The sequence below is a fragment of the Anthonomus grandis genome, chromosome 8 (genome assembly GCF_022605725.1).
Source record: "Anthonomus grandis grandis chromosome 8, icAntGran1.3, whole genome shotgun sequence".
NCBI lineage: Eukaryota > Metazoa > Arthropoda > Insecta > Coleoptera > Curculionidae > Anthonomus > Anthonomus grandis.
Window position 1 is genome coordinate 27142818 of NC_065553.1, and position 18226 is coordinate 27161043.

Genomic DNA, 18226 nt, shown 5'->3' on the forward strand with positions numbered 1-18226 from the left:
AAAAATGTCTGAGGTAATATATTTTATTTGATTTACTCCTGTTGATGAAAAATTAATCTATAAAATTATTATTAATATAAAATCTAAAGCTTTTGGTGCAGATAAATTGAATATAAAACACCTCTCTTGTTGCTGTCCTTTTATAATACCATATATAACACACATCATAAATAGCTGTATTGAGAACTCATACTTTTTTACCAAAAAACTGGAAAATAGTCAACGTTTTGCCTCTGGCTAAAGTTAATAACCCTACTGAATTAAGTCAACTAAGATCAATATCAATTTTACCAACTTTCTCAAAAATTTTGGAAAGAGCTATGGAAACTTAGATAATCAACTATGTAGACAGACTTAATATTATTCCTTCCAAACAGTCTGGATTTGGTTTGGATATAGTTGTTCGACAGCACTGTGTGATATAGTGGACGATATTGTCACTTCTCAAGATTTTGGAAATGCAACTGTTTTGATACTATTAGATTACCGACCTTAGGCCTATTAGCATTCTCGCTGCCATCTCAAAAGTTTTAGAGAGGGTATTGGAAAGCCAAATCAGAACATACGTAAACAGATTTGATATCTTGCCGGTTATTCAGTCCGGGTTTCGAAAAGACTTCAGCTGCTCTACTGCTCTTCTAAAAGTAACTAACGATATTATACAGTCAGCTGATTATAATGAGTTAACAATCTTGACTCTACTTGATTACTCCAAGGCCTTTGATAAGTTAAATCACCTACTATCACTGGCTATACTAAAATTCTTAGGTTTTGGGGAGAGTGCTCGCTCTCTAGTTCGGCAATATTTGACCGGTCGAACTCAGATAGTGAAGCTCAATGGGAAGCAATCCTCGGCTATGGATCTCTCTTGCAGAGTACCTCAAGGGTTTATTCTTGGTCCTCTATTCTTTACCCTGTATACGTCTCAATTGTGTAAGAGTCTCAAATATTCAAAAGTCCATCTATATGCCGACGATACACAGGTTTATTTCTCTTTTCCTCCTAACAGAATCTTAGAAGCTAATAATAAGGTATCTTACGACCTTAACATGCTAGCAAAGGCATCGGAAAATCATTGTTTGAGTTTAAACCCAAGTAAATGTAAGGTTCTTCTTTTTGGTAGGTTGCATTCCAGAGACACATATGAGAAATTTGTTCAGATTAAATTGAATGGTCAACTAATAAATTGTAGTAATGTGGCTAGGAATCTTGGAGTTTTATTAGATGTTAAGTTGAGGTTCACTGAGCACATTGATCAATGTATTAAAAAAGCTTTTATTAACCTTAAGCTACTTTATAGTAAGAGGCAGCTCCTTAATAAGGAACTAAAAAAAGTTTTATGTGACAGTCTTGTATTGTCCCATTTCACTTACTGTGATGTTTTGTATGGCCTCTGCCTTTTGATAAGTGATATAAAAAGAATACAGTACATTCAAAATTGTTGTGTAAGGCTAATTAATGGAATGAGAAAATTTGATAGAGGTGTGAGTAGTGAGTTACGCTTGATGAGATGAGACCACTGTTTAAAAAAAAAACGCCGAAATACGTCAAAAAGTTTGTCAAGGAGGACAACTTTCTAACCTAAAATTAGTTCACCCCCTTTCACTTTCTGCCCTTGCCTTTAAATGGCAAGTATCGAGTAATAAAAAATAATAAAATTTTTAAGGGGATGACCCTGGGGGGCAATGGGTGAAAGGGGGTGAAGTAATTTTAGGTTAGAAAGTTGTCCCCCTTGACAAACCTTTTGACGTATTTCGGCGTTTTTTTTAAACAGTGGTTTTCGATAAATCCGTGGTGGGAAGTTTTCAAATGAACACCCTGTATGTGTGTTATATGAATATTATATTTTTTATTTCATTAGAATAACCTTACTAGTTTTTGAGAATTCAAACTTTGAAATGAGTGCTCATGTTGAAGCTCAAACCTCTTCTATGAACACCATTTTTAGTGTGTACCTTAGAAAATTGAAAGGCTAGAATTAGTAAACAACAACTTTGTTTGATTCCAACATGTGCACAGGGGCAAGGGGGTTTTTTGTTTACAAACAAATTTATCGATTCTCTGTTGTCAAGTTTACACGCATTTTCAAAAGAGGAAATTTTCAGCGATATATCAACATTGTATATTGTATATAATATTATTTATTTAGTTTATTGATGTTAGATTTTGGATTAAAAATTAAAAGTAGAAATAGATATATGTTATTACGCAAAAATAACAACTTCAAAGCAAAAAAAAATTACTAACATCTTTATTCTTAAACCCGCTTCTAAAAAATTTGAAATAGCAACACCGCAGACAAGAGGTAATGTCATCTTGACAAACGGCTTTGTGTTTACATTCGGAATTTGTGCAGTTCTGTGTTTTTTCTTTAGTTTTTGGTTAAAAATGGAAAAAGTTTGAGTCATTTTAGTGTTTTGTGTGTCGAATAATCAAAACTTCTAAAAGAAATCTATAATATTTAATTTTCATAAAAATGCATTTTATTAGATAAGTAACTTAAACTCTACTAAAGTAAGCTAAAAAAAACGCATAAAGTGTTAAACGCATAAACGGTAATATTGTATACATATAATTTGAACCATAACCCTACAGAGGTCGCCCTAGTTTTCAGACGCAAACGCTCGCGATGGGTAAAATTTACCCATATTTAAACAAAAAAGTTTTTCAAATATTTATTAAACCTTCAGGTAATACAAGTAAATAGAACTAACTAAATACACAAAAAACTTTTATATTGGCGTAAAGTTAAATTATAGATACGTTAAATTTTCAACTTATAATCTAAGAAACATTTTTTTTTGCACAATTTTCACAAAAACAGTATTGATGCTCTAGACAAATTTAAATTTTGCAACTGTAGCAACAAATTGTAGTTTTTCTGTCTTTTTTGTTTGTACAGATGGCGCATCTTCCTTTGATACCAGTTGCTATTTGAACGTTATCGATGGTTTCAAATCCAGCATATTTCCTTATTTTTTGGAGTAAGTCTCTTGGCAACGTAGTGATTGCTGCTCTGTTTTTCATGTGTTCTTGACAAAAAGAAAGCCCCAACTCCTTCAGAAACTTTCTTCTTACCACAGTATTGCCCACATTTTCTGCATAAATTACTTGCGCATTTATTGCGGCTATATTTAGCACTGAAAAAAAAATTACAAGTGGCCAACAATTGGTTTTTCGGGAAACATTGTAGGATCCTTTAATTTCATCTACAACATCAACAGCGCCTTTTGTCTTGTTGTAGTAAGTAATAATTTCAGGTTTTAATTTTTCCTTAGTTTCGAGATCTATAGCATCATCATGGTGCATTGTCGAGAGTAGTAAAATCAATTTTCCTTTCAGTGATGTATGCGAAACCAAAGTTATATAATTTTTGAAACCAAACGTATTACAAGGAATTTCAGACTTCTTCTTTTTAGAGCAAAATTCAACTCGTATTTCTCTTTTATTTTTCCTTATTGTACCTACCATGGTAAGGTTATGGCTGTTTATTAACTCTTCGGATAAAGGAATGCTAGTGAACCAATTATCCATGGTCACATTACGTCCCGTACCTGAAATAGGAAAAACCAACCTGTTCACTACTTCAAATGCCGAATTATCAAGATAGTATGGTCCCGGAGGCTGTTTACCTGCATATATTTCCAAATTAGATGTATAAAAGTTTTTTGAATCAACCATGGCAAAAATGTTTATTCTGTAACGGGCCGGTTTATTTTTGATATATTGCCAAAACTCACATCGCCCACGGAAGGCTTCTAACATTTTATCTGTTGCCACATTCTCTGATACGGTGTACATGTTTTGACATTTTTGAATAAAATCTTCAAACATGTCACGAACTGGAGCTAATTTGTCTTCTAATTTTCGCTCTTGGCGATCCAAAATATTGTCGAAACGCAGACATCTCATCAAAAATTTAAATCGAGATATCGACATCACAGCAGGAAATATATCCAAACCCATACCATCAGTTGCCCATAAATCGTATATGTTGACATGTGACAACTTAGCAACTCCAGCCAGGTACAAAAGCCCGATAACGGCTTTTATTTCATGTAAATTTGTATGCAAGGCGTTTAATTTTATCAATGTAAATGTTGGAGTAATCTACAATTTTTTGAAGCAAATCATTAGATAAAAAGAGACTAAGAGATTCTAGAGGCGTCTTTGCATGTTTCGCTTCAGGACGTACTCCTGGTTTGTGTCGATCAGTTACCTACATTGTGTTTAGGCGTCCGCACATTTTGACTTGATCGATCTTTATTCCATTTAGTTCCGTCACGTCCGACATAGTTCCGCATAAAATTGGAAAGGGGAATATCATCAGGTATGTTCATTATTGCTTAATTTTCTTCAAAAGGATCCTCCTCTGAAGCCGAGTCGTGATCACTAATGTGTAGATCATCTTCTTTATCTATTTCCTGACCTCCTAGAATATCTTCGCCTTGGTCACTTTCTAACTCGTCGTACCATTTTAGCAACTGATCTTCAGTTTTTTTTATCCATTTGTTAGAATAATATTATGCCTGCAAAAAATATGTCAATGCAGACATCAGCTAAATAATAAAAAAATAACACTTACCTGTTGGTAACAAAACACTTAAAAACTAGAACGTAACCGCTCGAGCTATGGGTAAATTTTACCCAGCCAAAAACAATAGCAGACAAAAAAATTTTAAGCGTCCGGCACCGATGGTCACCGAAACGAAACTGACGAATAATCTATTTTAGGAAGGTACTATAGGTGGGGGGCGGATATTCGCGCGTTTCACAAAGATACGGACCAAAGAAAAAGGCATGGGCACAGATGTAAATAGCTCCGCACGGAGTGGCATCTGTGGTATGGGTATATTTTACCCAGGCGCATGCATTCTAGGGATAATCTATTAATAATTTAAAGATCAATTGACTTACCTTAAGGAAAATTGATCGGAATTATATGAGTATTGCCGTTCGAAGAATTACAATAATTACACTTGTAGTACCAATTTTTTCTGAGCTCTGCAGCGCGAATTTTAAAGCAAATTCCCTCCGTCCCTGGGTCTCCGGTTCCCTGCCGATGCCGCTCGATCACTCGGCATTAAACGGCCCACAGACGATGCAATTTGTTGTACTACAAGTTGTACAATCTTGGTTGGTCCAACCGTTTGAACGATAATTGCAACGTGTGTGGTATTGTAGTTCAACCAATCGTACGACGCGGTTGAATCGTACGGAAGTATAGCATGTTTAAAAATCTGTCGTACAACTCGGTTGGATATACGATAAGTTTGAACGTGTGTGTCTTTTGCCGACTTGTTCACACGATTTTATTGTACACAATGTATCAAAATTGTCAATATTTTGATACATTGTGTAGCGATATTGTCCTATAAAATCGTGGAAAACAATAGGCATTTTTGGACGGAATGTATAAAAATTTATCAACAGCATTCTTGTTTATGTCAGATCTAATGATTATTCTAACAAACATAAACGTAACGCAAGTTACGAAATTCTCTTAAGAAAATTAAAAGAAATGAACCCAACAGCAACGATGGAACTTTTAAAGAAGAAAATTAATAATATGAGTACAGCTTTCCGAAGAGAGTTGAAAAAGGTAAGTTATAAGTAGTTATTATCTTCGAAATTAGGAATCGGGCAAAGTTTTAGATATATACTACGTGACTTTGAAAATAGAACACCTCTATGTTTTCCATAAGAGCCAATACAAAAATGCTTTGTTTAAAATTAGCTATATGTCTTTTAATAATTGAGGTATGTATCAAGAAAATTAAAAAAAAAATATATCAAGGAAACTTTAAGCTATAACTTCACTATAAGATCGCAATTTTGCTGTATCCCCTGTGGGGATACAGGGTGATTAAAAGTTTTTGAGCAAAGGATTCCATAAGAATAACATTACGAAAAGTATTCCAAAACTTTTAATCACCCTGTGGGAGTATACTGTTAACAGCAAAGTCGCGTTCTTATAGTGAAGTTGTGGCTTAAACTTTCCTTGATATTTTCCTTTTTTAATAATATATAATATTTTCAATGTCATTTAGCATAACTTTCAATAATAGTCATTTATATTACTAGCGCTGTAAGAGTTTATTATTTAGTAACCTTACCACTCATACGAGTGCTGTAATGAAGGCTTACCACACACAACACATGTAATATGAAAATTTTATTAACGACTTTAATTAGGTATTATCTACTCATGTTGGCATCGTTGAGTGATGCGATAAACTGAATACATTACAATACTAGTGCGGCATAAGACTCAGTTCATAACTCAAAGAAACGAAAATGAGTATCATAATAGGCTCTTATCTAAATGTTCCTAGATAAAACAGGTATTGATTCAAGGTACAAGATTGGAAAGGAACAGGCATAGGCACAGATGTTTTATATGAACCGACACTTTGGTACTATGATTTGCTACTGTTTACATCACAATCAGAAAGTGGCAGAAAAGAAAGAGCGATTGACGAAGATGAAGTATCGGAAAGTAATAACACAGTAAGTAGATTCCAACTTCAGTTTATTTTAGGATAAGAATAACAACTATTCACATAAATAATAAAAATTACATATTACGATGTTACCTATGAAATCATTTTTTCTTGAAATGTAGTTTTTCCATTAGTATTGAAATAGTTTTTATAAGAATCTCTTACTTTTTTTGAGGCATTACTTAAATTTGTTGCTGCAATTTTTTCCAAATTTAGTAAATTAGTAGTTTGTCTCCATTCCCCCGGCACAACCGCGCCACTGATTGTGTCTTCAAAATCTACAGTTGTTTCTGTTACGTAGCTTTTCTTTGATAACCTCCTCAAAAAGTTGTGAAGTGCACAGCACGCAAGGACGATATCATCTACTGTTTCAACACTTGTAGCAATAGGTTGTAAACAAACTCTAAAACCCGATGCTAGGATGCCAAACACGTTTTCGACAACTCGGGGGGAATATGAAATACGATTTTCATCATCGCCGCCTTTATACTCTCCTCCTGATTTGGGAAGTAAAGGAACTTCGGCAAAGGAGAAGACTACCTTAACACCACTATCTAGTACAACTTTATCCTGCAGAACCATTGCCAAATATCAAAAGAGAACAGTTTCTATAAGACGATTAATGAAAGTGAACTAAAAAAACAGCGTTTGATGGATTTAGCTCATACTGCGTTGATTAGAGATACAAATAATGATGAAAATGAAAATGTACACACAATACTACAACTCCACAGGAATACACCTATCATACACTTCAGATCCAAAATCCTACGTTTACCAAACATTCTAATACAACGTCAGATATCAGAAACTATATTAATCATTTCGAACCCAGTGACTACAATGAATGATTCTTTATTTTCATGCAAATGTTTTTTTTGTTTCATGTGAATTTGGTTCTCAGAAAAACATGTAGTACAAAGTTGAATATTTTGATATAATGTTATTTGAGTTTAATATAAAAATAAATGCTCTGTTTCCAACTTTGTCATGGCTTTACCTACCTTCAAGTATTCTCTTTTTAGTGATTCATAAATAGCTCGGCAGGTTTCACGAACGATTTGACCTATAGACTGAGGTAATATAGCTGTACTGAATTTAAGGTCTTCATAGGAATTTCCAGTAGGCAAATATCTCAAAGTAACAGTTAATCTTTCTTCCGCACTAATTGCATCTCTCATGACGTAAAATTATTTAATAAACTTCATTAAGTAAATTCATATGTGAATAAATATGCCTTTTAAGTAACCATTTTTTACACCACAGCCTTTTCTTTTTTTTTAACTTCATTAGTATCATCCGAAAACAACGCGACTACTAAAGCAGCTATAGTCTTTTTTGAGATAGTTGGTGCCATGGTAAACTAGTACATACTAAACTAGTTGTACTACCGATCGCTTGGAATTTTTGCAAGTCTGTGGGCAAAATTTTGTACGATCTGTCTATACGATTTACAGTGCAACCTGTTGTACGATCGGTAGTCCAACAAATTGCAGCGTCTGTGGGCCGTTTTACTCATTACAATTTTTTCTTGTCCTCTGCGACGACGGGTTTTTTCGTTTACGCGTAAAAGTGGTGAAAATGGCAGAAAATCGCAAATCCAAGAAGAAAAAGTTGCAGGAATTACTGCAAGAATTGTTGGAGGAATCAAGTAAGTAGATAGTCTCTTAATATTTCTTTTTTTTTTTTTTTAGAATTTGTCACAACATACGTATTAGAAATAACGAACTGCTGCAAATATACAATACAATTATTTGCATGAAAACAATTTGCCCACTGGTATTTTTGTTTTCGTAATATTCCCACTGGAATATATAACATTTTTGTGCAGTTTGACCCCTCTTTATTATTTTGTTTGCCTGAAAACAATTTACCCACTGGTATTTTTGTTTTCCTAATATTCCCACTGGAATAAATACAAAATTTTGTGCATTTTCATCCCTTTTTTGTTAGTTTGCATGAAAACAATTTTCCCACAGGAATGTTTTGTTTTCTTATTATAATACCACTGAATTATACTCAAATTTTTTGTGCAGTTTCAATGAACAAAATATCATAAAAATATCGAGTTGCATAGCGAAGCCGGCCACGCCACGCTATCGCTTATTCGTAAACATTTCGCCTTATCTTGGTTATACATTTTTTAATCAGAGAAGGCGTCAATAAATTCTTACGGATTTATTTGTCCATACGCGACTCGGATGTTTCGATTGGGTCTCAAAGTGACGATGAGAACGCCGAAATGACCTGTCCCCTTGCCACTCTTTCAAAAGCGGGTCAGGTGCAGCCACCTAACGGTTTATGGGCTTTACTGGAAAAGAAAACTCTGGAAAATTTAGGAGCAGAGGTACATTCCGATATTTCGGAATTACTCTCAGTTTTTCTTTCAAAGGGTCTGGATGCAGAACGACGTAAGATTACTCTAGAACAATATCCAATTTTAAAAGGATGTGAGGCTCTGAAACCACCAGAGATAAATCCGGAAATCAAATCTTGTGTTACATCTGCAATATTAAGACAGGATATGTTCTTATCAAATTTTCAGAGCCAATTAGCAGCAGCTATAAGTGCACTAGCTGTTCCATTAAATGTTACTTATGAAAAGCTTAAAAAATCAGACACGCCATCTTCTTCCCACGAGGAGTTGGAGAAGTTAGGAGAACCAATGAAACTTGTGGCCGATGCTTTTCATTCTTTATCGAAACATAGAAGTTACTTAATGGTTCCATGTTTGGACGACGCCGTCAAAGATGTTTTGGAAACTTGTTCTATAGATTCTTTCCTTTTTGGACAGAATTTCACTGAAAAACTAAAGTGCTCTTCTGAAGCAAAGAAACTTGGCGCGTCTATTAAAAAGAAGCCTAAGATTCTTCGTACAGGAACTACAGTTCCCACTTCGTCTCGTCGCCCTTTATCATCGAAACAGGCTGCTGGATCTTCAAGAAGAAATTCATAGTTTTTTCAGTACCGCCAACGTTCGGTGAAACCTCGTTACAGAAAGGAGGAGGAGGCGAGCCACAACCCACGGAAATGGCAATACCAACATTAGAGGGGGAATCATCAGTTGTCGAAGCCGGTCGTGTATTTGAATCCAGGGAAACATCAACTATAGCAATGGAGGAGGACCTGACCGCCGTTGCACAGCCATTATTATCACAGGTGACTGCCGGTCTAGTCAGTATATTAATCAATGGTCGCTGCTTACTCGTGAAAAGGATATACTGCAATGTCTTAAAGGCTATAAACTGCCTTTTATAAAAAAGCCGGTTCAATTACACATACCAAACCCAGATTTAAACTCAAGTAACGCAAAAGAGTTGGAGGACAGTTTATCTAAATTAATAGCTATAGGTGCAATCTCTGCTACAAGTCCACAAGTTAATCAGTTTATTTCCTCATATTCTCTTGTGCCAAAACCAGATGGTAGTTCTAGATTTATCTTACATTTAAAAAAATTAAATACCTTCTTGAGGCCTTCCCATTTTAAAATGGAGGATTATATGACAGTATTACACTTAATATTTAAAGATTGTTTTTTTACCACAATAGACCTTAAAGACGCATATTTTTTAATCTCAATTTATTGGAAACATAGAAAATATCTGTCTTTTATAAACAATAACATATATTATAGATTTAACTGTCTTGCCTTTGGACTCAGTACTGCTTCATACATTTTCACAAAAATGTTACGATATCTTCGAAGTCACGGTATCGTATGCGTGGTCTTTCTTGATGACATAATTATTATTAGTAAGTCAGAGCAGGTAGCAATCACTGATTCCCAGTTTACAAAAAATATTTTAGTTTCTTTAGGATTTAATATAAATATGAAAAAGAGTTTTACTCCAACGCAAAAATGCAAATATTTGGGGTTTTTATATGATTCTCGAGAATTATTATTATCCTTACCACAACAAAAGGTAAGTCTTTTGTTATATGAAAACTGATTTAAAATGGTGGATACAATGTCTTTCGTTTAATAAGGGGCTGCATCCTGCATTAACCGCATGGGGAGTGTAAGATTCAAAAAATTGAACAATATTGCCAGAGAGTTGTGGACATGGTGTGAAGACCGAAATATTTATATTTACATGCTTCATATATAAATACTAAAGAAAATGTTTTTGCGGATAGGGCATCTCGATTACAAAATATTGACACAGAATATTCTTTAAATTCTGAGGTTTTCTCCATTATCTGTTCTAAGTTCGGAACACCAAGCATAGATCTATTTGCAACAAAATTAAATACGAAATGCAACCGCTATATTTCATGAAAACCTGATCCGAATTCCTTAACAGTGGATGCTTTTACCTTTCTATGGCAAAAAGATTTTTTTTATGCTTTTCCACCTTTTTGCCTAATTACTAAATGTTTAAGAAAAATAATTGATGAGAAAGCTCAAGGTATTTTAGTAGTTCCTCGATGGAATTCTCAACCGTGGTACGCTCTATATCAAAGATTACTGTTAAATAAATCTTTAGTTTTTCAACCAAGTGAAACCTTATTAATTTCCCCTTTCAGGCAGAAATATTCTTTGTGGCGGCATCTTACCCTGGAGGCCGGGATTTTGTCAGGCAGGCTTTCCTCCGTAGAGGAATTCCGCTATTAGGTATCTCACCTATCATATCTTCTCTGGCGCCAAGTACATTTACTCAATACAATATTTATTATCGTAAGTGGTGGAGTTTTTGTATGTCACAATCAAAATCTCCATATAACTATTCGTTAGACACGTTGTTTTTATTTTTAACGGAACAATATAATACAGGAGCATCATACTCTACCTTAAATTTACAATATTCCGCTTTATCTTTTGTTTTTTCATTGATAGCTAAAGAAAAAATCTTTTTCAAACGGTTTTTAAAAGGAATATATAGACAGAAACCTCATCAACCTAAATATCAAATAACGTGGGACCCTTCTTTAGCTCTAGACTATTTAGCAAAAATATACCCTCTACCGGAGGTACCGATGCCAAAATTGACCTGTAAACTAGTAACTTTACTTGCTTTAGTAACGGGACATAGAATACAGACATTGTCTAAAATTAGAATTAAAAATATTGCTTATTTTAGCGATAGGCTAAAAATTAAAATTCCAGATTTAATAAAGACATCAAGTCGTAATAATTGTCAACCTTTGCTGGTTGTTCCATACTTTACTGAAAATCCTTCACTATGTTTAGCTTCAGTCATTGATGAATATATATAAAGAACCCAGACTCACAGGTCTAACGGAGACGATTGGTTAATTTAACTTATGCCAAGCCTGTTCATCCAGCAACCACACAAAGAATTAGTAAATGGATTAAGAATACATTATCTGAGAGCGGAGTGGATATAAATTATTTTTCCAGTCACAACACAAGACAGGCCGCGACTTCGGCAGCCTATAGGGCTAGAGTTTCGATAGAAGTGATTAGGAAGGCCTCTGGATGGACCCAAAAAAGTAACACATTTAACACTTTTTATAATCGCCCTTTGAGTTCTGATTCTACATTATTTGCTAGAAGTATACTTAATAAAAGTATAAACGTGTAAAACGATTTAAAAAATAGGTTTATTGTATTAATATTATTATAAAATTTGTTTATTATATATACTATATATATGTTCTTCTTTAATAAAATACGTTATTCTAGATCTTTATTTTTCTATTTTTTGGTTATGTGATGTTATCCAAAACCTCTGTCATGATGTAGTCAGATCATGTCACAGTCATGTCAGAATGTAGACATCACGTCGATCTAGATCTTATTTCTCTTTAAACATCTACAAGTGACATTATTGTAATTTGAGAACGGCAATACGAAATATAATTTAAAGATCAATTGACTTACCTTATTACCGATCGAAGAATTACAATCCCTCCCTTTACCCTTCCCTACCAGATCTAGATCTTGCTCTTAAAAAAATTGTAATGAGTAATGCCGAGTGATCGAGCGCATCGGCAGGGAACCGGAGACCCAGGGACGGAGGGAATTTGCTTTAAAATTCGTGCTGCAGAGCTCAGAAAAAATTGGTACTACAAGTGTAATTATTGTATTTTGAGAACGGCAATACGAAATATAATAAATATTTATCATGTAAATATTTTTTCACGTCACTGGTAAAGATCTCCGACACAAGGTGGAATCTGCAATGCGATCGAGCGACGTTGCGATGTTGTTGCCTTTTTCTCTAATATAGGGACGTTATCTACATGCATTTAACTTTGAATTTTGACTTCTTTATAGAGTATCTTATCTTATTTTATATGAAAAAAATGCTTCATATTTTATTAAAGAGGCATAGTATTATTTGACACCTGTTAAAATAAGTGACAAATTTTTATGATATTATAAAATGTGTTTTTTTGCCATTTCTACATGAGCATTTGGCATAATTGCTTCAGAGATGTTGCAAGCAAACAAACTGACTATAGTTCCACGGCAATGCTAATTCTAGTCTTTCAATGTTCTAAGGTCCTGGAAAAAAAATCATAAAAGAGAAGGATTGCCTGCAAAAAAAATAGAAAATAATTTCGAATGTCAATAATAATTTGCTTTAAGTACTTTAGACCTAAAAATTTTCCATTAAACAGTTCCAGGAAGTTTACTATAATTTTTAAGTTCATCAGTCGAGTGCACACTGATAATCTTTGGTCTTTTTATTATGGTTAAACAAATTATCATTATAGATTATAAAATCATCTTAAATATGCTTTAAACCCTTGCTTCCAACCCATTAATCATAAAAAACCAATTCAAAAAGATTTAATCTTACCTATAGTAAAGCAAAACCGGTATCTGACCTCTAGTAAGTGTCGTTCCATTAAAACTTATCGAACAAGTACTAAAAGTAAACGTGGTATTATCAGAACCTTTCACCGAATTGAGTCCTCCATCACCGTTGTTAGTCCTGCCGCCATGATTCCTTAACCTTATAGCGTATTTCACATTTTCCTGCAAGAACACCACTTAACAATAAAAAAAAATACGTTTTTACAATCAACTTTTATACTTTTATAGGTACGGCCCGATCAAACTTAATTTCAACAATATCAGGAGCGAAATCCTCTGGACCAAAGGAACCTCTAATAACCTCCAAACTGTTCCACCTGTCAGCCGCGTGGTTTTCCAAACATGTACTCAAACTCGTCTAATAATTTAAAAAATGAATTAAATGTCCATCTGATAAACATTTTTAACTAGACTTACATCCTCAAGCAACTCCAATTCATACTCATAATGACCGATACCACCATAAATGCCTACACCCACAATAGAAATACCCGCTCTATCAACCTAAAAGGATATTAGGTGTCATTTTGTGTAAAATATTTTTTCATACTGTCCTACCTGGAAGCAAATGGCATCTGGAGATCCATTTCCGGTGTTCCAGGTCCTTGACTGGTTGGTTCTAGTAAATCTAGAAGGAGTCATGTGCAAAATTCTTCCGCAAGTGTTTTGCAAATCATCCTGGCAGCATGCGAGATCAGTAAATTAAATTATGTGGTTTATAAGTAATAAGTATAATAGTTTAAGATGAATTTTAATGTTTTCCTTACATCAACAGAGCTGCACTGATGAACTAATTCGGCTAAAACCCTGGACAGTAAATGGCAGCAGTACTTGGATAGTTCCGAATGCGTTACGGTTGTTTGCTTTTGTAATATCCGGACTATTGGGTCGGATACTAAATTAATTAGTCGTTCGAGGACGTCCGTCCATGTCCATGTGAGGCCTGTGTAGTTTGATTCCATCTGAAATGAAAAGTGGTTTTTAATATCGAGATATTTAATAAAGTGCACTTATGGATACCAGAACGTTTGGGTTCATTCAAATAAAGTTCTCTTTAGGAAAAGTTCATCATCTAGAGTAGTTAAGATAACGGACGGAGAAAATTGAAAGTAGGGACTATGAAGTAGGGACTAGTAGCCCTCTTTCTAATCAGGATATTCAGCAGGCTTCGGATTGATTTTTTTCTTTCTGTATATTTAGGTTTGTATTATATGATTCCCGGTTCTAACCAAGAGATATCGTCTAATAATAAATAAAAGGTGAGGAAAAGATTTTACTGGGTCAATAGGAAGGCAGACGTAAGGAAATGTTACAGGAAATGCGACGTATGTGTGGGAAGCAATAGGCTACAGTGAAAACAGGCGGCGTTGATGCGCCACTATAATATGGGAAGTCCCTTTGAAAAAATTAGTTTTGATGTTGCTGATAGGTTTCCCGAATCAGAAACAGAAACAATTACACCGTAGTCGTAATATACCACTTCAACAAATGGGTTAAGGCAAGCCCTCTTCTAAACCAGGAAGTCCCTACTGTCGCTATCGTTTTAGTAAAACAATGGATATGCCGATTTGGAGCTACGTTTGGACCAAGGGAGAAATTTAAAAAAATTTAATTCAAAATCATGTTGATACAAACACTTTAGTGATGACAAGCCCTTATACTTATTTAAACCATAATGTTATCTATAATAGTAATAAGACCCTTTATCGTATTTTTCATGCAAATAATATTAATCTGTATGGGATTTTAGAGTCTAATCACGCCAGTAACTTTGGTTCAGACTTGGCATTATTATTACATGCACATATTTTCAAATATTTTAAAATTAATATTTCATCGAATAAATTGTCTTTGAATCATCAAATTAATGAGTCTGAACTGATTACTGATCGTGAATTGAATTCTTCTTTTTTTTTATAGACATGTCCACGAAGGTTGAATCTCATTCATGTTCATATTCTACTAGTAAGATTGAAATTAGCTCTTCGAAAAGCTTAAGTAGACACATGTAATTTTCCTGATATTGTACTTCTGTTTTTTAATATCTGATTATGTTCCTATATCAAATTTTTGTCGTCAACAATCTATACATAGAGGAACCATGATCTTGGCAAGGCAAACAATTAAAACGACTTTTTGTTATATTGATAAGTAGGATAATCTTCTGTTAGAGAATGTTTTTGAATTCTCTCTTTCTTTTTGTAAGCGTTTTAATTTTTATATTATTTGTGTTTATAGGCCACCTACAGGAGATATTGCTGTTTCTGGACAAACTTGATTCTTTTTTATCCCAGTTGTCCCTACACTCTAAGGTTATATTGGCTGGTGACTTTAATATCAACTACCCTGATGAAACCTTGCCACGTACTTCTCTTTTAAGTATTTTAAATTCTTATGACTTGAAAATGCACGTTCTTTCTCCCACACGAATAACTTCTTCATCTGCAACTACAATTGACTATTTCTGTACAAATTTTAATGACGTTTTATGCACAGTACTCCCATCTGGTATTTTCGACCATGAAGCTATTCTTGCTAAAATGCCATATAATATTATATTATCTTCATCTCATTATATGGGAAGAATTTTCAGCAGGAGAAATTTCAATGCTTTTTCTGCTGCTACAGCTTCGGTAAATTGGAATACACTTGAAACGGCTTCTGACCCACTTACTTTATTTTTTCAAGTTCTGTGTGATAAGATCAATCAGTGCTTTCCTAAAATGAGGCTTAAAACTAAGAAACGAAAACTTCTTGTAGCCTTAGAGTTTCAGCTAAAAACCTCCGTTTTTTGACTAAATTGTGCAAATTTACCACAAATGAAAATATCCTTGTATATAATCAGAACTACCGTAGTTTGTATAGAAAGACAATTAAAGCAAAATCTAATTATTATAGGGATCGCTTAAATATGTCATCAAATAGGCAAAGAGAGTGTTGGTCGATTATTAATGATTTTAGACATTGCCATAGAAAAGTATCTGAACCGGAGCTAAGACCTGACATTTTAAACGACTATTATTGTGATATACCTAATATCTTGCTACAGGGCATTCGTAGTAACATTGATCCCTTACACTATCTTCAACAAGTGTCGGTTGAGGATTCATTTTTCTTTCATCCTGTCGATCTTACTGAAGTAAAAAATGAAATCAAACGCCTAAAAAACCATAAATCATCTGGAGCTGATGAGATATCTTCGAGGTTGTTACTCTTTTTGTCTGATTCAGCCTTAAATGCTTTAGTTTCTGCCATAAACAATTCTTTACATATTGGCATTTTTCCTTCATGTTTAAAAGAGGCAGTGGTTATCCCTCTTCATAAGGGTGGAGATTTGGATCAGCCTTGTAATTTCCGTCCCATTTCTATTATGTCTATCCTCTCTAAGATAGTTGAAAAACTTGCAAAAAGCAGAATTTTGTCCTTTTTACATCATAATGGCATTTTGTCTGCAAATCAGTTTGGATTTCAAGCCGGTAAAGGGACTCATGATGCTGTTTTTAGCTTTTTGGAAAGCGTCTATGTTTCCTTGAATTCTGGAGAGTCATCGGCGGCAGTGTTTTGTGATCTATCCAAAGCATTTGACTGTGTGGATCATGGAATACTGTTATCTAAGCTCGATAAATATGATTTTAGGGACGTAGCGTTGCGATGGCTTGAGTCCTATCTATCAAATCGTACTCAGAAGGTTATAGTTTCTGGGTGTTTGTCTGCTTCTAGATCCCTAAAATGCGGCGTTCCCCAGGGTTCAGTGTTGGGACCACTGTTATTTTTACTGTATGTGGATGACTTGAGTTCATTGAAACTGCAGGGCAAGGTGGTTCAGTTTGCTGATGATACCACCATACTATGGAGCCATAAAAATTCTGATTATATTAAGACTTGTATCCTTGAAGACCTTCAGATTTTATCAGGGTGGTGTGCTTCCAACAGGCTCGTGTTTAATGTAAGAAAGACGTCTATTATGGGGTTTAAGTGCGATGTTCAGGGTCTGATGTTTGACGAAAATTCCCTCTTGCAGAATAAAGAGTGCTGCAAGTTGCTAGGAATTACCATTGATGGTCGCCTTCGGTTTGAAGATCATATTTTACATTTAGCTGGGAAATTATCTTCTGGATGTTTTGCAGTAAGAATAGCAAAATAAGAGCTGGGAGGGGTGGTTGCACGTTCAGTGTACTTTTCACTTATTGAATCTCATATTCGGTATGGCTTGCCTTTTTGGGGTTTAACCAATAGGGGCTACTTAACATTATCTTTGTTATTCAAAAAAAAGCAGTTAGATACCTGTGTTTTGCTAAGTTAAGAGATTCTTGCAAACCCCTCTTCATTTCTGAAAAAATTCTAACTCTTTTTTCACTCTTTATCTTAGAAACAGCTGCTCTTATTCACAAAATTCCCAAACTACCCTCTGACACTGGCCATTTGACTTGTGTAAATGATGTTCCCCTACCTATTCCTACGTCTTCCCTTACTAAAAACTCATTAATTTACATAAGTAAAAAAGTTTACAATCATGTTCCTCTATGTGTTAGACATATATTGGATGTTAAGAAATTTAAAAGAGAATTAAAAGCGCTTTTATTGGCTAAGGCATATTATAACCTGGATGACTTTTTTAATGATAAGTTTTAACCTTGGACATGTTGGAAAGTTTTTTTTTCCTTTTTTCTTCTCTAGTTTTGTCAACAAGTTTACCTTCATTTAGTAATTGATTGTTTTATTTAGTTATCTTTAATTCAAGTATGTTCAAAAAGTTTTGTCTTCTTGTGTTTAATTTTGTTCATTGTTTTGTCAATTTTTGAAATTGTATTTTTGTTTTGTTTTTTTAGCTTGTAGAATGCTTATACACAAGATTATTCTTACGTAATATAGCACATTTTCTTTCTTTCTTTCAACTTGTTCCAGAACATCTGTAAAACGAACGATCTTTATATAA

The 18226-nt window shown here is 34.2% G+C and overlaps 1 protein-coding gene across 4 annotated transcripts in view; it reads right to left on the reverse strand.

Annotated features, from left to right (window-relative positions):
* Positions 1-18226, reverse strand: part of LOC126739392 (E3 ubiquitin-protein ligase MYCBP2) — a 714511-nt gene that overhangs the window by 574643 nt on the left and 121642 nt on the right. For all 4 annotated transcript variants that reach the window (XM_050445054.1, XM_050445056.1, XM_050445053.1 and 1 more), the window contains exons 25-29: positions 14058-14252; positions 13849-13968; positions 13708-13794; positions 13511-13648; positions 13274-13452 (exon numbers count right to left, since the gene is read on the reverse strand). In XM_050445054.1, the coding sequence (XP_050301011.1) occupies positions 13274-13452; positions 13511-13648; positions 13708-13794; positions 13849-13968; positions 14058-14252 (719 nt within the window). The remainder of the gene's footprint in view (positions 1-13273; positions 13453-13510; positions 13649-13707; positions 13795-13848; positions 13969-14057; positions 14253-18226) is intronic.